Genomic DNA, 21924 nt, shown 5'->3' with positions numbered 1-21924 from the left:
ACAAAAAAGAGTAATAAATTTCTGACATTTCTTTATTCTTGCTTTCCTCTGAAGGAATGAGTCTGTACTCATTGAGGATCTCTTCATGCAGTCTTGGACAAACCAGTTCTATATCACTGTTCAAACTATGAATCTTCATTGATTTTGAGGCTTTTTAAAACAATCGCGTTTCCATCTATGCCTGGTTTTAAATCCCATGTAAACCCAGCAGTATTAACTATATTAAAATCACTTTCTACTCAACTATACTTTGAATTCAGGAAGTGTTAAAAGAATTCTCAGATGACCATCACTGGAAGTGTTTTATTAATGCATATGTCAGGTGATGGGAACTGAGCTTAAAGTCCTTTTGCCTATCAAGACTATTAATTTAATATTTTTTTTAAAGGGGAGATAAATTAAGGCATCATAATTCTTACTTTTTAAAGTACATAAAAAAGAAATGAAAGAATTAAGAAGTTGCCTCCAGATGTTCTTAGAAGAAAAGTCAGTAATCATAGAATCAGAGAATGGCAGGGGTTGGAAGGGACTTTTAGAGATCATCTAGTCCAACCCCCCTGCTGAAGCAGGTTCACCTAGAGCAGGTCGCATAGGAACATTTCCAGGCAGGTCTTGAAGACCTCCAAGGAAGGAGAGTCCACAACCCTGCTGGGCAGCCTGTTCCACTGCTCCATCACCCTCACAGTGAAATAGTTTTGAAAAGTAACAAAAATAGAAGACGTTAATAATTTATTTCCAGTGCATTTTAAAAGTTTTCTTTGTTTTTTAAAATATCCTCTGTCTTGTTAGGACAGAAACAAAAACTCAAGTTTCCTCACAAAAATGACATAGCTAAATGGGTAGCAGAAAAGATATCTGCATAGTATTTATTCATATATGTTTATGAAACACAGATGTACTCAAAACACAAGTTGTTTTGTGGATATAGCAGTGAATTTTTCTATAAAAACAACCTTTCAATAAAAGTGGGCCAGCATAAATACCCAAAATATCATGAATTTCTAAATGCATACTCCGATGTATAATACAACAAATGTTATTTCACCTCGTGTCTTCTGTTATATGCCAGCAGTAAATCATGGATATATGTAATGATTGCTTAGACAATGACTGATGCTTGTGATAAGCAGCTTTATCTAATACAAATAACATAATTTTTAAATATTTCACTCCAGTATTGCTTTGAATTCTTTAGCACAGCAATGTCTATTTAAAAGTGGCATCAGTAATGTTTTCTCTTGTAACTGGATCAGCTCCATATTGTTTTGGTAAAAATAAAATCCTTCTCTGAGAATTTCTATCTGTCAAGCAATTAAGACATTTGATTTTAGTTTGGAGACAAAAGCTGCACAGCTCCAATTTAATTCCTACAGCCATAGCGATTGACAGTTCTAAATAAACACTGTTAATAAATAATTAATCTCTAACTAAAGACTAGGCTTTTCCTGGAATATTTGCCAAAAGTGTGTTTCAGGAAATCTCACTGGAATGTCTGTTATTCTCACAATTTCAGCTGAGACAGAAGAGCTAGTGTTTCAGACAGCTAAATTGAAGCACAATACGTTGGTTTTGAGACTGTAATAACTTCTGTGTTATTTACAGTAAGAATTCAAAACACTAAATCTCAAAGTGCTAAAGAAGGAACAAATTAGTTGCTGATGCAGTTTGGTAACAGGGACCTGTGGTAACCTAACAAGAAAAGATCCTTAAATGCTATTGGGAATAAAACATGGGAACAAAAATGAAAATGATGAAAATTAATAGGAAATCTGATGCATTTCTGCCTTCCATCTCAGCCTCCAGGTTTCAAACAAGTCCTGAAATGTCATTCATGTAATTATTACCATATCAGATTGAAAGCTATTTCAACTCAGCTGATTTGATTGTGCATTAATGACTGTGAAAAGAAGATAAGGAACGTGCACGGTAAAAATAGCTGCCCATTACAGTTCAAGCAAAGGAGTCAACTTATTAGATAACCTCCTTGATTATTCAGGTAGCAAGTTTTTTTTTCTTGTTTATTAAAGGTCAATACCATATATGAATGCAGAAACAACCTAATTGAAGCCTTTCCTGTCAGCCTTCACCTTCTTTATGTAACTGTTTGAACAGTGAGTGACTCCTCTGAGAGAGTTCCAAGTGCAGATGGTGGAAGGTACCAGTAGCTGTCTTCCTTGCCTGTCAGTGATGGTTATGATGGTATACCTCCTCTTCACTGAAAAATGACAGTTGACTTGCAATCTGTCAGCAACTGCAATTTAATTCCAGCAAAATCAAGAAAACAAGAACTAACATCTTGGTTACTGCTTCAGCCATAGCCAAAACCAGTCTAAAAGGGCATCGTTTCCAGCTATTGCCCTGTCAGAAAATTGGTCAATGCTGCTGACAGGAGAGAGTCTGGAGCCACCACCCTATACAGAACAGCCCTTTTCCTCATATATTTCAGTATTTCAGAGATTGACTTTCTTCATTTATTGCTTTTCTGTCCTGTCTCATGTACCTCTTTCCTTATCTTTAGTATAAAGAATGAAAGATTTGTGTTTCACCCTACATAAGTTCTGTCCTAACCTTTGTTTTCTAAGCCACTGCTCACAATTTTATTAGGAATTAATTTGCAAAAATGGCTGTCACCATCTAATGGCTCCCTGTACATGGCCTAATGATTCTCACATTTTGTTTGGACTGGTTTGGCTATGTCCTGGCTCTCCTTCAACTTCACGGGACCTAAATACCTACAATTAAAATATTTTGTCAAAAAGTTTTTGTAATAACTTATTAACAATTTCTGTAGACTTGCTCATTGAGAGTATCTGGATATTGCTCAAAAAGGAAAAATTACCTAGAAGGGAATCATAGGGTCATAGAATATTTGAAGTTGGAATGGCCCCATAAGGATCATTGAGTCCAAATCCTTGCTCCTCACAAAACCTAAAACTCAACTATATGAATAAAAGTGTTGTCCAGGTGCTCTTTGACTCTGACAGGCTTGGTGCCATGACCACTTTCCTGGGACTTCTGTTCCAGTGACTACCCTCTCAGTCAGGAAACTTTTCCTAATGTCCAATCTGAACTTCCTCTGATGCAGCTTCATTCTATTTCCTTGAGTGCTACTACTGGTCACCAGAGAGAGGAGATCAGCAGCTTCCCCTCTACTACCTTTGCCAAGGAAGCTATAAACTTGTGAAGCCGTAAACTGCAAGTGTTGTGATTTAATCCCAGCCATAAATTAATCACCACATAGGCACTTGCTCACTGTCCAGTGGTGGGACAGGGTAGAGAATCGGAAAAGAGAGAAAGCGCATGGGTTGAGATAAAAAAGGTTTAATAAGTAAGACAAAAGCCACTCATGGAAGCAAAGCAAACAAGGAATTCATTCACTCCTTCCCATGGGCAGGCAGGTGTTTAGCCATCACCAGGATGGCAGGGCTCCAGCATGTGTAATAGTTACTTGGGAAGACAATTGTCATCACTCTGAACCCCTCCCCCTTCCTCCTTCTTACCCCAGGCTTATACGCTAAGCACGACGTCATATGCTGTGGGATATCTGTTGGGTCAGTTGGGGTCAGCTGTCCTGGCTGTGTCCCCTCCCAACTCCTTGTTTGCCTCCAGATCACTCAATGGTGGGGTGATATGAAGAGCAGAAAAGGTCTTGATGCTATGTAAACACTGCTCAGCAGTAACTAAACCATTTCTTATTATTAGCATGCTTTTCAATGTGAATCCAAAACATAGCCCTGTACAAGCTACTAGGAGGAAAGTTAATTAACTAAATTATCCCAGTTTTAATCAGGACATAAGGTCAACCCTCAGCCTTTTACTCTCCAAGTTGAACAAAGCAAGTTACCTCAGCCACTTCTTCTAGGGAAACAAGTTTAAGATAAATCTCATTCAGACAGTAAATAGGAAGAGAAAAATGTAAACAGAAAAATCCAGTGACCAGAGACATTTGACGGTCAAAATGATTATAAAAACATTTAAAAAGCCTTCTCAGGTAGTAGAGACAGGCTTTGAGAGGTTGCTCTGGAAAACCAGACCTGCTGAGTAAAGTGGTGATTCTCAGGAAAACATACTTTTGTCTTAAAACTATTTTTGTCTTGTTTTTTGTTCCTACTTTGGTAAATAAATAAGAAGGACTCATATGAATAAGATGCAATACTCAGACTAATTGAGTTGTGAAGCTCCTCTACAGGAGTTACAAAGATAAATCCTTCCACTATTTCTTAATCAAAAAAAAGGCACCTGTATGTGCAATGATAAGCTACCAACTAGTAAACTGAGTAGGATGTATGATACTGAGCAATATCATTTCAGGGGTGGGGAGAAGATGTCCGAGGGAACAGCACTATAAAAAGGCACAGAAAACAATTGAACATAGTGAGGTTTCTCAAGATAGTCCCTCCCTATCCTCCTCCAATTTTCGTGAGGTATTTTTCACAAAACCCTACCCACTTGTACTTGTTTATAAATCTCTAGAGAAACATCACTGATGGAACAACTGCTTTTAGCTACATATGTATACAGAGGAAAGAACTATTTATTTGAAATCACTAGAATTGCTTTTTAGTTCTGTCTCAGTGTATACAACCCTTGCCCTTCTTATTCTGGGCAACAATAATAATAGTAACTGCCATAACAAAATTAAAATGTTATCCATTTCATCCCATATGTTGTACTCTGCATATAGAAGTAATTTCACTTATGTTTTTTGCACAAAACAACAAAGAAGTATCTCTTAAAAATTCTTCTCTCTAAGCTCATTTATTAAAAAACGGAAACCTCCCCTCGATACAAACACTAAACACCTGGTCTCCCATAGTGCTTTAGGTCAGGCAGGAATGAGAGGATTGTCACTGCCACAAAATACTTTAGGACATGCTTAAGATGTTGAGCTCTTAGCTTCAGATACAAACTATGCTTTTAGGGGGAAAAAAATGAAAAAGCTATTAATCCTGTTTATCCTTTAAGTATGATATTTTGTCAGAGTAAAATCTACTGATTTATAGTATTACAGTGAATAAACATGTGAGTCTGGTAAAATTTTCAATTAAAAAAAAACTTTTGTCTTTCTGTTTACAAGAACGTATTTCTCAATTTGACAGAGCCTTTTAACTTAAATGAATTACTATCCACAGAAATGGCTGGGAAGGGAATTCATAATTGGCTACTTAGTCAATTGGTTACTTTGAGTATGCTGTAAAGACTGTCTCTGAAAATGAAATCCAGTAAAATAATGAAACCACAAATTAGGAATAGCACATCTTAATAAACAATGATGTCTAATTATGAAAGAGTTTGTACTTACTTGCCAAGTGCAAAACACTCCATCTTAACAGTAGTTCCCTTTGCAGCTGTAACTGTGTAAGGAAAATGGACTTCAATTTTTGGTTCATATTCCCCCATAACACCTGGAAAATAAAATATGTTTAAAAGATGAAATATCATCAGTTTCCCATTTGTTGGAACTATTACAGAAAAAAACCTTGTTCCTTGTTTTTTGAATCTACCCAACAGTAAAGCTAACGATTGATGGAGATAGCCTCAAGTCCAGTGCATATTCTAAAATGCTCTTCGAGGTTACCAGCAGAACAACAATAAAATTAAGAAAAAGGTTTTATTTTCTCAAACATAGGGTAATATTTACATTTTGAAAGCTTAGAGCAGGCAATCAATTTTAGAAGGGTGAGAATTTTCATAAACCAAAAATTTGTTTACCAGTGCAGGGAAAATTCTGAGAAATAGATCAGCATATCATGCTGTGTTCAACTGAGGACCTTCTAAGCTCAGCAAGAAAAACTCAAACGATGTGCAAGCATTTCTATACAGAAACATAGATAAGCAAACATATACAAAGTTCAGCTATTCTATTTTTAATGACCATCTTAATTTGGGAGATGATTAATTTTATCAGGACAGTACAGTACTGTAAGATACAAGCAGAAAATAATTCATGAATGTTAAAAAAATAAACACTGAAATCAATATTGTTATCTGGAAACAACTGTGTAGTGACTGACAGCTTTGGTAAATCATGAGTTTAGGAAATGAGGAATGAGCAGGGAAATGAGAAATGAGACACGTTTTGTAAGATTGTGTGATAAGTCTGTATTTTCTGTGACTTAGAGGAAAAGTCATAATCAGCATGGGAGGAGAAGAATATGACCCTAACATCTGTGTTTGAAGATGGGCTACTGGTGCAAATGATACTCAGGAACTAAAAGCTGTATTAAACAAAGTAAGATTGTTCAGATTTTTAAATGAGGAAAATGAATAAAATATGACTTGTGGACACAGTAGCAACAAAATATGTCTAGTCTAAATCTATAAAAATCAATCAAAATAATTCTAAAGCAAGGAAATAGGAACAAGAGAGGAAAAGGAAGGAGAGAAAAGAGATATTTTAGGCAAGAAAGAGAAAAGGAGCAATAAGGAGGAGTAGGGAAGCAGGACATAATGAGATTTGTAGCTTAGCAAAGACCGACTGGCAGAGATAGAGAGAAAAACAACCCACAACCTATTGGAGCCAAAAATAATATATAAAGCTGAAATGGTAAAACACATGCTTCTAGTCCTTCAAGTGTTCCTCATGGGACTCAGGAGCTTCCAGTGGGGCCAAGCTTTCTTCCTACTGTTGTCTCACAGACTCCTGCAACTTGGTTCTGGGAGGAATTCTAAACATATATACTTTTAAATATGTCTTTGGGGGTTTATCTAGAAAATCTAATTGTTTCTGCAATAATTCATCCTTAATAATCAGCAAGCTTTTCTACTTCTGTGTTCATTTCCTTTCCAGATTGTGTTAAATAGTGAATTCCCAGATATGTATTTTATGTCTCTGCTGAGAATCTCTTACTTCTCCAAACTGATCAGATACTCCTGCAACAGGTGGATTTTTTTTTAATGTGTTGTTAATTCAAAATGGGGCCCTCCTTCAAGCTCTATGAAAATTTAATTTCTTTGACAGTCTTTGATAAATGACCTTGTCCAGAGCTATTCAAAATGAAAGCACATGGTGCTACTTTGATGATTCTTATTCATAGTCTCTTCATGAAAGTTGTGTATAGATTGAAACATTGCTTCCCTCTTTAAAACCTGTATTCATGGTATGTGATTGTATGGTAATGTAATAAATGCAATCTTGGTAATTGTACTTTTCTATGTGTTGTCTATCAAAACACTTGACAAAGAAGTCAGACTTACTGGTTTATAATTCCTCAGGCTTTTTTTTTTTTTTTAAGAAACCCAACTTTTCTACCTATACACCTCCTAGGCCTGAGGCTCAGAGACTGAAACTGCAATTATGAGAAGTTCAGTTTTGATAGGGAAACCTCCCTAGTTTCCCTGTAGTGAACACTAGTGAAAATAATTCATTCGAGTTTTATGATGCAGTCTTCTATTCCTGAGGTTTTCCTTTTAAGTCTCTGGCATTTGTTCACTGTGCATATGTGCTGACAGGTTTTGTGATTCAATGAATTCTGAAATTCTTTTTTTTTTTTTTGCTTTTGAGTAAGACTTTGTCCCTGAAAACCATTGTGTTGAGTTGTCATGTACATTTGCCTTTTTTAGCCTTGAAAAAATGCAACAAAATAGGATTAATTCATTATTGCCTTTAAAATAATACAGTAGTTAAGAAAGACATCTGAAAGACAATATTATGTTTCAGATCTTATGTTTTAAACTTATATTAACTCTCCCTAGTAGATATGATCTGTACTAGTGTTTTTTCCATGCCATCATTTTGTATTACTAATGAAATGCTGATCTATTAATGGTTTGTACCATGTCCTGCTTTTCTGAGTTATTGTTACACAGGCAAACGACATGCCTGCAGCAACTGGCAGAAAAAAATGTAGAAAAATTACTGAGCAATTGCTTAGTCTCCCTACGAAAATTAGGAAACAGAAGTCTATTATTTCAAAGGGATGTTTTTCATCCTTATTATTTATGATCATTGAGATCAAGGAGGCCATTACAGTTGCATAAATGTCACGAGAATTATGAAGGCCTTACCTTCCAATGTTACACTATAATTGTTTTGCTATGGCTGTTGTACCTTCAGGCTCTTTATCTTTCCCAGTTTCTGTTTCGGTCACTATGAGTCATCTGCATTTTCATGATGAAATTTGTTTGTATCAGGTATTAAAAGGAATCTGAATTTTTAAGAAATATCAAGGCCTTGAGATACGTGCATTGGAATCAGCCTCCCTCGGATCTATATACGAGTTACAGAGGTTTGTTTAAGGTCATAAAAAACTCTCTCAGTAATTTTTTACTTCCAGTTATCAAACGTGAAGTACAATTAATAAAATTGATTGGTAAAGAATAAAATCACAATATATGATCTTCAAGTGGCTAATAAGTAACAGAGCTCACATTGTCCGAGAAATTTAGAGGACTGGGGAGCCATTCTCAGTACTCTCATGGTCTTCCTTCCCATGAAAATATCTTCTTTTACCTTCGCAGAGATGACATGAATGATTCAGTCTTCCTTAGGCTAATTAGTTTGTTTACTGTCCTCCCTACTTCACAAGCTATGCCCTTCAGCTAAGTTCAGATCTGGGTATGAAAGTACTGAATTTTTGATTGGTACTAAACATAACACTTAAAAATAAATCTAATTTATCAGACATTGAAATTTCATCTGGGATTGGAACAGAGGTTAAAAGGCAAACGTTTCCATTTTTTAAGTGAATCTTATCCCTGGGCTAAGTCATCCCAGCCTGTGTTTCCAGTCTCTGGGTCTCTGCCCTTTCAGTGTTTATGAGGAGAAGAGTTCTCCACACTTCTGCCAATCAGACTCTTCCCTGCCTGGGTGAAGTTGAAGTAAGATTACACACTTATAAACCTTCTGTTATATCTCTGATTACTGACACAGTCAGTGATTCAAATAATTGAACACATCCCAGGCCTAAGCACAGCTTGATCTTGTTAGGACTAATGACTTGTTAGTCACACAGGATGAAATAAAGCTCAGAATTTTTTGTAGAAGAGATGATTTCCCTGTTCCTTTTTTCAGATATTTTTTAACAACAATGCAATTATCACAGAGCAATTATTACATATCTTCCAACTCAGGTAAGGAAAAATGTTCATAAAATCAAATTTCATTTTAATAAGTGGTTCCCCTGACTTGGCTGTAAATCTGTGACCTGAATTCAGATCTCAACTACTCAAAGTGTTCAGTGAACTCTTAGCTACTCCATTGTGCATTTTAGTTTCCCATCAAAAAAGAGAGATGACATAATGCACTAAGACACAATAATGTGATAAACACTGATTGCAACCTACCTGCATACCACAGGAATAGATTTAATAAAATTTCAAAAATTTATGGACACTACTACAGCTAAAACTGTTTACATTATCTCCTGTGGGCCATTTAATGGAAAGGAGGAATAAAGTACTAAGATCAGTTTCTAATTGTCAATTACTTCAGCTAAGAACAAATGAAAGAGCTACAAACAGGACATCAGCCATTATTACTTTGAAAAGAGCTGTTCTACCTCTTAATTTAGCCTGCCACTCCATGAATTTTCCAAACTCAAATAAATTGTAGAAAAATTCTGAGTCTATTACTGTATCCACACAAGAACAATTTTTGCCTTCACAGGGAAAACCGCAAATCAGACTGCTGCGAAACCACGACACATCATCTTACTCCAGCTGTGTACATGGTAATGTTTCTATTAATATTCTAGACATTAACTACCCTTTGGAATCTCTCAGACAATAAGCTTCCATGTTGGCTTCTTAAACCTTTTCAGCTAAAACGATTTGGGTTTGTTTCAAATTGTTTAAGTAATAGCTCTTTAACTTGTTTCAGAAAATAATTTTGAATGGAATGAGTTCCAGGGAATATTGGAATAAGTGGCTGGTAAGCTTTTAAGACAGTAGATGAAAAAGAATATAAGATTCCTGGCTAAACATTATCAGAGTTATAGGAAGAAAATGAAAGCCAAAGATTTCCTATGCTCAAGAGAAAGATTAGGCATAGATTTATACTTGTCATTATTTTACTAGCAAAAGATAAAAACCCTCATAGCTCAGTGATTAAGAGGTTTTGCCTGATAGCATAGGGTTAAGTCCTTGATCTTAATCAGGTGGTGAAGAAACATTAATCTGGTTCTCTTATAACCTGGACAGTGCTCTTATCACAAAATTATTGGGGATTCTTATTGGTTTGGATGTTCCTTACAATTTCAGGGAAACTGCATGAAGAGTGATGAACGTGTTCTGATGCATAAAAATTTTCTAAAAATTTTACAGGTTAGAAATGAATTTCTTACCACATTAGAATTACAGTCTATTGTTAGAATATGTATGGAAATCCAAGAAAATCTTGAATTAGAAATTATAGTAGGAATAGTAATTTGTAATTTCTTCTCCTACCAATAACGTGTGATGCAAACTAGAGTTGTCTATTGTGTGGGTCTTTTTGTGACAATTAAATATTAAACATTTTCCCAGAACACCTGCACCATTAAATATCTCTCACTATTTATTTGGAAGAGAGAATCCTGAATACACACATTTAGAATGTCAGTAAATTCACAACACAAACGGAATTAATTAAAATATAATGATGATACCCATAACTACATCCTGACAGCAGTAGAAATTTTCAGTGCATTGGAATAATTTATTGACTCAGTTGCCATTAATCTTATTCTAAATTGAAGGACCAATGCCTGCTGTAAGTATCTAAAAATTTACTGTGGGAATGAGTATTTTATGACAATTGTCCACAATAGTCCTCCCACTTAGAAATCCCTTAGCCAAGTTTTTGACTATAAATTCAGCCTTTGAGAAGTCCTGCAAATGTTCATGTAAAACTGCATTCTGGAAATTCTACAAATAAAGTACCAACGTTTCCATATGTTACTCAGAGAACAAATTCTATCACATATCACTGGATGGAAAGAAGTCTTTACTGCAATCTGTCCCAATATTAAAGAAAAAGTAATAATCCAGCTTCTGGGAAAAAAAATTTGTTAATGAATGAAACAGAAGAAGGAAACAAACTCTACATTAGTTTACAACTAGAGGATAAGATGATCCTTTGTTTTTCATTATGGACATATAATTGTAGAAAATCACATTTAACCAAAACAAAATGTTTAATTAAAGCTTAAACAAAAATTTCTTCTTCCCACTTAAAGATCCATCTTTATATTATACTCTATTTCACCTGTCCAGTAGTTACTTTCTGAACTCTATCTAGAAAGTCCTTTCTAGAAATAGTATTAATGACTTGAAATATTTTTAAAATTATTTACTTATATCTAAAAATATTTAAGAAATTATTTATTTATAGCTAATAAATGTCATATATATGCCACACATACATAGTAACTTTCTACCTCTCTTAAATCACAAAAACACCCCAAAAAGAAGTTTTCAACTGTGAGTATGCTATGATTAAAGAGAACTGGGTCCATAACCTAAGGGTTCAAATCAATGAGATAATTTCTGAATAACCAGTGAGGATGTGATGATATTTTCTCTAGTTCTTCAAACAAGAAGCCAACATTTCTAGTCTATGGCTTGGGCTATAGAGATCTCATTTATCTGTGTTTGGAAACATGACACATCACATATGTACGACCAATTACTGTCTCTCTATATAGAAAAGTCTTTACTGAATGAGAACCTAGACTTCAATCCATCAAATTTTTCATATATGTGTCATTTAGAATCTAAGTTCTTTTGCTAAATCCAGTACATCCGGCACCAAACCTCACTCTTTGGACATTCAGAAAGGAGCAAGGGCATCTGAATGGCTTCTATACAACATAAGCTGAAAATTTTCATTCTAATGTATATATGTAATTTTTCTGAGCAGTCATACACATAAATCAAAATCAGGACTCCATTATACTAAACAACATAACATCTTGCTTGAGAGGCCTAAGAATATGAGCCAACAAAAAGCCAAAGAAAATATCATTGCCTTTTTTTTTTTTTCATTTTGGTTTTAAAATATGTGCTGAATTTGGCACAAGAGACCTGTGACAGATTTAGGCATTGCTGACCAATGTTTATTTTTTGTCCAGGCTCAAAAAAGCTATTTAGAAATCTGGAAAATATCACTTAATCTAAATAATTAGGAGGAGGATCTAATTTTCATAGGGTTTCTAATTATCTTCCTGTTGGTATGTTAACAGTTCTCAAAGGATATCATTTTTTTTCTGTAGTAAATGAAATAATTGTGCATCAAATATGACCATAATCTCCATTTTTTCTTGCACCCTATATTTTTACATTGTTATTTCACAGGTTGAAAACAAAATATCTCCTTTCCAGTTAGGTATAAAAAGTGACAAAATGTTTCAGTGTCCAGAGAAGAATTTTTGGTTTGATCAATTAGGACACAAAGTAGTTTGCTCTAACATTCATTGTTATCTAATTAACTGAAAAGTACTTTCTAAATGGAAAATGTTTCTTTTCATTTGAGGCTCTAGTACAAGTACCTATTATTTTCTCAATAAGATCTAACACTAACATCTATCCTCCATTAGCAACAGTTGAAATATCCTTTGTTTTAGACCCAATAGAAACAAATCATCCTTGTTCTAAACTTACTACAGTTCTAACCTGAGGCAAAATTCCTGCTTTTCCCAATCAAATGATTTTGTTATGTTGACAAGAACACCTAACTGACAAGTCATTCTTATTAGAATGTTATGTCATACCCCATGATGGCAAAGCAAACAGTCACTTTTGAATTTGCATTGAAGATCCTGAGATAATAAGATATATAACGTTAGATATAACCATTAATAATCTGAAAACATTATAATTTATAAAAGTTATTTTCATTTTGAATTTGCACAAATTTAAATTTAGTCACCATTAATTAAAATATTATCAACACACTTCTGTCTGAAATCTTAATAGCTAGAGTTTGTTGCTGTATCATTCTTAACCTTGAACATTTTTTCTCCAGTTCATTTATTTTATGCTTTATATACTCTCTATATGGATCAATTAACTCTTTCATTTCTGTTATAGTTTCATAAATAATCAGGAGGAGAAGCAAAACATGAAAACATAAGTGCAGAAGATGTGCGAGATGATATGTCTCTAGAATGCTGAACTCCTTTAGCTAGCTAAAGAAAACAATAACTTAGTTTATAGCAGATGTTTCTATAAACTAGTAGGAAAACTTCACAATTAAAACTCCTGGAAAGAAATTATCTTAACAGAGTTCAAAGTAGACTAAACCCAAAAGCAAACTGTCTGACAGAATAAGAATTCTTGTTCTACACTGAATGCTGGAACTTAGTCTTTTCTAAATATCTCTTAGTTTTCTTCCTAAAGTACTCCCCTGGGTTCAATCCTTTTATATTCTCAAAAGACCAATCTCAAGATGGTTTCTCTATATTTATTTTAGACTAAAACTTTAACGAATAGTATCTTTGAATTTTTATGTGCTCTTTGTTAGTATACTTGAGCTGTGTTATATTTCCTATGAAACACTCTGTAAAGGGTTAGTGTATAGGAGACCTCTATAAAAATTCCTGCGTAACTATAGATTTTCACTGATGATTTTAAGTTAAAGGACCACTGGTGATGACTGTAATAGATTTTCTAAATGGAAAGTAATATTACCATTTTGATGAAAAAAAAATCACCCCACCTTTCCTATTATACTTATGTCCTTGTTATTTAAAATAATATTACACTGTTTTGTTTTTGGTTTTTTTTATCCTGACTTTCACTCTATTATGTTCTACATCATTTACATTATTGCAGTGGGACCTAGGCACAAGACAGACAAAAAATGTTTATTCAAAATATCTACAACCCGTGAAAGATGTAGTTTTTCAGAGAAAAGCAGAAATTGTGGGAAGTTTAATTATTACTCATCATTAAAATATCTCAATATGATTTCTGGGGAGAAAGAATTGGTTTATTACAGGAGTAGTAGCTGTCAAGGGACATGGCTGTTTCAACAGTCTGATCCTGGAGCAGACCTTGTGTAGTTTGATGTCTCTGTCGGTGTTATTGGTCTTTGTATACCACTAGAGATCAAACTTGATTTTGCCCAGTGAGTCTGACTCTTGAAAAAAATCAGAGGATTATTTCAGGTTTCTCTTCTGCCCTGGAGCATTAGGATGGCTTCCAACCAGTCTTGCACAGTTTTTATGGATTTGCACAGTTCAAATATGAGATGTGAATGGTCACATCGAAATGTAAGTTAATGATCTTACAATATAACCCACATGAAAGAGACAGCCTACAAGGTCAGAAACTTTCAAAAACCTTGTAGGATTATATCACAGTGAGATAAGGTTTTCAATTCTGATTATAATCTCAGTATACACTGTGTCGTCTAAAATTCATCTCTCTATGAATAAACACATTAAATGACAAAACTAGTAGAAAAAAAAACCTGTGATTTTCTTAAAGGTGAAAATTGTCAGATCATAAACATTAGAGTTAATCTTTAAGAAAATCTTCTTAATGCTAATAATCAATTAACAACAGCATTCTTTAGGGATGAAAATGGTCTATGTCTATGAAACCATTGATTTTGGTCTATCTTTATTTTTATGTATTATTTATTACCTTACTACCCTATACTGTTTCTTTTTCTTAATTTCCACCATTGGGGAAATTATTGTGACTTCTTCCAAAATTTTCTAATGTTGGGAAAGAGGTCTTCAGATAATACAGCAATGTTCATACAAAATATACTGCAGTTCAACCTGAATAAACACGTGCAGAATATATTCCATAATGGAAAAGTGAAAATGAGCATTCTTTATACTTTGATAACAACACATTGTATCATTAAGCAAGATTATTAATCACATAGAATTAAGTATTAGAATCAGGACAAGACCAAGTTCACAGAACTATGAATAGATGGAAAAAAAAAAAATATGATCAAGGCCTTCATTTAGTTATATGGGGACATGTCTGGTCAGATACATTTGCCTCTACTGAGGTATAAACTAATTTGCTCTAATTAGCAGAGTAGAAAAGTATTACACAGTATAAAGTGTCCTCCAATAGGTGAAATAGTACAGATTCTCTTTTTATTTCGTAAAATCAGCTAAAAAAGGCAACTAGACCTTGTCCACACAGAATTGAAATGAAAAATTACTTAATTCTCTCCTATATAGTAATAATGATAAATTTACCACCTTTCCAAGAGAAAAAAGATTTTAAAAAGGAAGAAAAACTGGAATGAAAATGTGTGAACTGTCTTATGTTAGCAAAAGTTTTATACTCCCTGGCTTTCTATTTCCTAAATTTGATGAGACTTTCTGTTATTTTTATTAGTCTACATAATTTACTGCTCCCAATCAGCATCCCAACCTGAATAGATATATTTTAAAAACCCTGTTTATTATTTGTAAACAGTTATTAAATAATTCTTCAAAGTTTCTAATGCAGTATAAAGTCAGTTAATGAAATGATGCATTTTTTTTCCTGATAAATCTTTTATCTCCTCAGATAGAATTTTAGAGTGGTTTTATAACTCAGCTTGACATGAAATTGAATTGTAAGAAATGACTGTTTGTCAAGGACATCTGAACAAATGAGGTATTCATTTTATTCAGAATCCATTGAAGGTTTTCTTGTTATTTTTATTTAATTTGCTTCATATCAAGGAATTAAATTCCCCTTTGAGACACATCACAAAAGAAATAAAAGATTAATAAAATCTCAGGAAGCTCCTACATTCTTGCAGAGCTTGACAGAAAGCCTTAATTTTATTCTGTTCCTTCCTCCTAGATAAATAGAAACCAATGTTATCATAGGAGTGTTTTTCGTCACAACCTGTCCAGTCCTCTCGGTACAGGTACTGTTTATATATCAAAATCAACAAACAATGAGAAATATATCAAGTAATATATTTTTGAGTTAATGATACATATGTCTAGAGACTAAAGACTGTATAAGTTGGTTTATTTATATCATGCCATTTGTAAATGCTGTATAAAACCACAAGCTCTTCCTGTGGTTTCTGACAAATGCGCTGACTACATAGGATAATGTCAGATGTGATGTGAACTGTTTTAAACTTAAGTGAATATTTGAAAAGTAGAAAGTGATTAAATTCATTCTATAATAAAAAAGATTAAAAATATATAATCCATATTAAAGGATCATATAAAAATTCAGGGACATAATGACAAGCTAATTTTCAGAACTTGAGTGTTTCTTTTAATGCCATTCTTAATTTCTCATTTCCTTATTAAAGTCCATCTTCAACTGTTTCTTTCTCCACAAGTTACTTTAATTTTCACAGAATCATAGAATGGTAGGGTTGGAAGAGACCTCTAGAAATCATCTACTCCAACTTTCCTGCAGAAGCAGATCCACCTAGATCAGGTCGCATAGACACATGTCCAGGAGGGTCTTGAAGACCTCCAAGGAAGGAGACTCCACAACCTCATTGGACAACCTGTACCAGTGCTCTGTCATCCCTATCCCTGTTGAGCTGGGGAGCCCAAAACTAGACACAGTACTCCAGACAAGGCCTCACTAGGGCAGAGTAGAGGGGGAGCAGAACCTTCCTCTCACCTCCCCCTCCCTGCTGGCCACACTCTTGTTGCATCCCAGGATGCCATTGGCCTTCTTGGCCTTGAGGGCACACTGCTGGCTCATGTTTAGTTAATTGTCAACCAGGACTCCCAGGTCAAAATTTTATTTAACTCTAATGAGCATTTCTTTTCAGTAGCTGGATTATCCCATATTTTTTAGTGTAATGGTCATATATTTTTAAAATTCTGTCATCATTCTTTAATAATTGCCAATGGATAATGCAATACAACCTAAAACAACTTCTATCAAAAAGAGAAAGTAAAGTGCCATTAACAGAATATTTTTATTGTGATCCTAGATAGTTTTTAAAAAGCCCATATTGTTGCATTCTGTAGAGGTAGAACAAGGCATATATCCTGGATTATAAATATGATTTAACAACTAGAATTTTCCTCAATATTTTTCCAAGGTAAGTTTATGGCCAACTGCGTGGTTAAATAGAAAATCTAGGTCTGTTCACAAGAAACTTCCTTGATCAGACAAGAAAGTGAGAAATTTATTAATTAATATTAAAGAATCCCATTACAGTAAAGGAACTAGATGATCTTTTGAGGTCCCTTCCAACCCTTAAGATTCTGTGATTACATCAGTTTTCAAAAATCAGGTAGGAAATAAAGCTTAGACGCTTGGTAGAATTTCATGTGTGTGAAAAAATTAATTAAGAAATTGTTTAGTAGCAGTTCATCTATGTGCAAATTCCTCCCAATACTGCATTACATTTCAGAAGGTTGGACTATCACAGTTGCATGACAGCCAGCATTGAAACACAAATTTGCCTGAGGCTCTTATATACTGCCCACTTGATATTTAAGAAAATATGCAATTTTCCTTCACAGATTTTGTTTTTTATATCAGTGATATAAATCACTGCTTTTATCCTTATTTACTCTATTTCTTATACTATATTGTGTGCCTGTACTGTTACTGTGATATGGATAATTAATCTGTTGAATTTCTGCACAAAACTGGAACACAACAAAAGCATGAAGAAATGTCATAATGAAACAATAGAGCCAAGCATGGATAATAAATATGAGTAATTGTTTTTAATCAGAGTTGACAGTGATTAAAAAGAGAGTCAATATTTGATTTTTTAAAAATTTTCTAAGGTTGATTTTGGAAAGAACAGGTCTACTATGTTAATTCAGTAGAACCAGATAGTTGAAATTCAATAGTAAGCATAGGTACTAAACCATTAAAAGAAAATAGGAAATGATACAATAAAACATGCAGTTTTTTTGCTACAAGGACTGCATGCTGTGCAGACAGAGATTTCAACTTGTTATTATGAATAAACATTAACTTAATTTCATTCTAATCTGTGAGCAAATGTTTTACATACACTGTTAAACTAAGCCATCTGTGTTTAAGTCCAGCTTTTGTAATGCTTCTACAGCACAGGACTAATCTTAGTTCTAGAAAAAGCTATAAGCAAGACAAAAGCCTCAATGTCTTTCTCTCTCTGATTTATGTCAGTGTGGATTCACATATGCTGAGTTGCTGAAATGCATTTGAACTAGAGAGCATCATTAAACATGGAACACCTTGGAAAGAATAAAAATACAGGCTCTTATAGAATTATTAATCTCAAAAATAACATTATTTTGACAGAAAACAAAACAAAAAAGGAATGTAATAAATATGTAATAAATATGATTTTTTTCTGCAAAAGAGCATACAACACAACATTTCTTTTATAGGCAGATATTCTAACAAAATCAGTTGCATATCACTTATATTGAAATATCATACTGCTCCAGAAGAAATATTTAAAAGTGTTTTCTTTGGATTCTGAGGAAAAAACCCTTAACCCTTTAAGTATTTATTTACAGAAAAATTAGTGCAATTTTATGTCTCGATGAAATTCAAAAGCACCTGGCTAACTCTCATTGTAATTAAAGCTATTGTAGTGTTCTTGATGGTACTTAATCAGTGCATTGAATTGGAGCTCGAAAGTGTAGCAGGTCTTCAGTTCAATAAAAGTTAAAACTTTAAGCAAGACAAACTCTCTTCAGTTGTCTATCCATGTGTGCTTTATGTCATCTGAGATGTATGAATGGATATCTCCTGGAATCCTGCTGCTGGTCTGTATACCCTATGTGGTATTTGCCAGTTCTCTGTGGATAGCTCAGCTGCCTGAGGGTACCTCAGTGTGGCAATGGCCACCTGGATTGAGGTAACTGTACTGATCCCTAAAGAAACAGACATTACTGAGATGGGAACTTTGTTTCCCTCTGTCAGTGACAGAGCATCAGAAAGAAGGACTAAGTTTTTTAAACAAAATACATCAGGAGTTGTCAGATTGCACATCAGCCTTTGGAGGTTTAAATATTCTCACAACTGTTAGATATATTAAAAGAAACTGTGTCCATGAGCACTTTCCCTTTGCTGATTGCTGCAGTAAATGCATGCATGTATTAAAAAAACAATAAAATCATGGTTCTTAAATTAACTATAGTAATTTTGGTTTAGTATTTTTCTTCCATGTGGTACCCAGAAATAATTCCTTACTTACCATCATTTCTCAATGTCAGAGGTGTGGGAGGACTCAAAACTCTGGCATTTGTCACTGTATTTTTCACGAGGCATATATAGCTGCCAACATCAGATGTTTGCACCTTGGAGATGTAGAGATTGCCTGTCTCCTGAGAGATGAAGCGTCTGCTATCTTCTACCACAAAAGATGGGAATTCATTAAATACCCAGCTATAGATGATCTCTAAAAGAACACAGAAAAAATAAGAGAATTTAATTATTGTGTTATATTAATGGATACACTCAATAAATGTGCATTGACTTCATTTAAATGATCTAGGAAAAAAAAAGCTAAAGGCATTTAAAACTTTTTGTTTGGTTTCAAATTGAAAATAATTTTTTTTTTCTCCCCTTGGAATTTTTGTAAACAACATAAGAACTGAGTCCACAAGTTCCTTGGGAAAACAGATTTAATTCAGAAAAAAATAATTAAATTATTTAACAAACTCATAAAATGCCTATAAAATATTAGATAATTCCATTTTTTAAACTTTCAGGTCAAGAAAAAAATATTCAAAGCATTCTTTTCTTCCAATTTGCAGTAAAATAGGTCAAGATGCTTCCTATAGAGGTAGGGATGACATTTGCAACTGGTTTGCAAGGTTATGTATAAACAGTTTCTGTTCTGAACATCTGTCTTTAAAATAAACAGATTCTAATAACTGTTCAACATACCCTGCAAGTGTATGCACTACACTTCTATCTTTTACATCTGCTTCACTGAGGAATCTCAGAACCCTTCCTATATGTAGCTTAAGTCCTTATAATCAATGAATAATTTCTTAAATCAAAACTACAAACTGATTTGCCTCATAATCCAATGGATGAAAGACTAATCAAAGTGATTTTTAAAAATGGTATTTAAAGACAGACCCTTGGTTCTTATTTTTACCTCACAAATCATTAGGTGCACATTAAAGATGTGTGCTTTTCTCTTTATACTCATAATTGGTTGAGAAACAAAGATTATTTCCAATTATTCTGTATGAGATTATATCATGATTTATTAAAAACTTAGATGTATTAATTTCTTGGCAATAAAAGTATCAGTAAAGTTAATGAGATTCTAATTTAGCAGGGAATTCCTTGCAGGGAATTATTCATGTGGAGTTCTACCAATTCAGACTTTAAAGCCTTAACCTTATGTACAATTTTACATGTTGTTCTCATTTCAGTCTTATCTCTGCTGTATCATTTTTTCTTCAAGATTTAAAAAAAAATATTCTTAATTATTTAAACTGGTGTATTATCTATAAGGATATATCTTATATTATCTATAAGGATAAATCAGAAAAGTCAAAGCTGATTCATGTCCCTACTACCATAACAGTATAGAAAACATTAGAAATTTCACCTTATCTGTTCTTTATATCCTTATGTTGTACCATTCCCTGATATGATAGTCAGAAAGGAGTAGAAGAGCATGATAAGTGTTTTTTCAACAAAAGTTCAGTCCACTTTTGAAGTCAGGGGAAAACATTCTGATTAAAACTGTTGGTATTCCTACAAAAATGCTGTTAAAAAACTAAACATATCTACTTGAAAGCAGGGGAAGATGTCTCCAAAATGGGGAATTAAGTTGCACATATTGACTTTTTGCTTAAAACCTATTCCAAAACAAAGTGCAATTTTTAGCAGTTACAGAGGACCCTGAGACATTCAGGGCTCATAGAGAGCTCTGAGTATTCAGAATTTCCCTTATCTTCTGCTACATTTCAGGCAAAATATCAATTAACCAAAAAGAATTCTCTCTGAAAATTTAATTGCCACATTTTGCCACGATGTCTTTTCTGGCAGAAATGATTCATGACAGCATAAAATTCTACAAATTAATGATGAACATACAAGTTCAAGAAAAATGCATAAGCTTTAATTGAAGACACCTGTTACCAACTCAAATGGAAATAAATCAGTCTCACTAATTGCTCTGGCTTAAAAGTAGTTTAAACCAAATGTAAAGTAGTCATCATTGTGGGTTCTTTGGTAGTTTAGGTAGAAAAAACAATTTTTCCATTTGTAGCCTAAAACACATGCATTTAATTGTTCATTTTTTAATTAGAACTACTGCTAAGGAACAGATTTCAGGCAATAAATTTTTGTGCCTCTAAGGAAATAGAATACTTTGTCTTTGCTGGTGCTGAATCTAGGGAAGGATAATGTCATTTTGTCACCTTCCAGATTATTTTTGCTGATAAAAAATGGAGTGATGGATGAATGAGTACTAGAATAAGGTCATATGAAAAAAAGAAAGAGAACTTCTGCCAAAACTATACCTCAAATCATTTATGTGCTGAGCTGCCAATAACATTTTTAATGCACATACAGTTTACATCTTGATCATTGTCAGCATATTCCTTCATTGAAGGAATTATTCCTATTTTTAATTTCTAAAAAGCAAAATCCTGGGAATGCACTTGAAGATACTTGAAGACTTTGCATCTGTATGCTCAGATCTGGAACTGATCTGGAATTGTATACTTTCTTTGCAGGTGAAAAGCTGCTTACAGACATCATGAAGTTTCTCTTGTATTATACCTGATTAATGAGTTCAATAGATTCTTAAATATAATTTTGAGGTTTGTGTCCATACTGTATGCATAGGTTTCACTGGAAGTGCCTCAGGCAATTTTCAATGCATGCTATGCAGAACAGTCCGAAACAACCACAGCTGGCTTGGAATCTGAGACTCAACAATTTTTAGCTGATAGAAATGGATGAATTTACAAAAGTGATTTTATGAAAGGATATGAAGATAATGACTGCAATTATGGAAAAATGGCTGTACCTTGATATTATCCATTGTACAATTGTCTCACACGTCTAAATTTTCAA

The 21924-nt window shown here is 33.7% G+C and overlaps 1 protein-coding gene across 1 annotated transcript in view; it reads right to left on the bottom strand.

Moving 5' to 3' along the window:
- Positions 1-21924, bottom strand: part of CNTN5 (contactin 5) — a 353074-nt gene that overhangs the window by 146814 nt on the left and 184336 nt on the right. Inside the window, exons 6-7 of the mRNA XM_062020562.1 lie at positions 19073-19276; positions 5303-5405 (exon numbers count right to left, since the gene is read on the bottom strand). Of these exons, the coding sequence (XP_061876546.1) occupies positions 5303-5405; positions 19073-19276 (307 nt within the window). The remainder of the gene's footprint in view (positions 1-5302; positions 5406-19072; positions 19277-21924) is intronic.

The sequence above is a fragment of the Colius striatus genome, chromosome 1 (genome assembly GCF_028858725.1).
Source record: "Colius striatus isolate bColStr4 chromosome 1, bColStr4.1.hap1, whole genome shotgun sequence".
NCBI lineage: Eukaryota > Metazoa > Chordata > Aves > Coliiformes > Coliidae > Colius > Colius striatus.
This window is presented reverse-complemented; position numbering and strand designations above follow the sequence as displayed.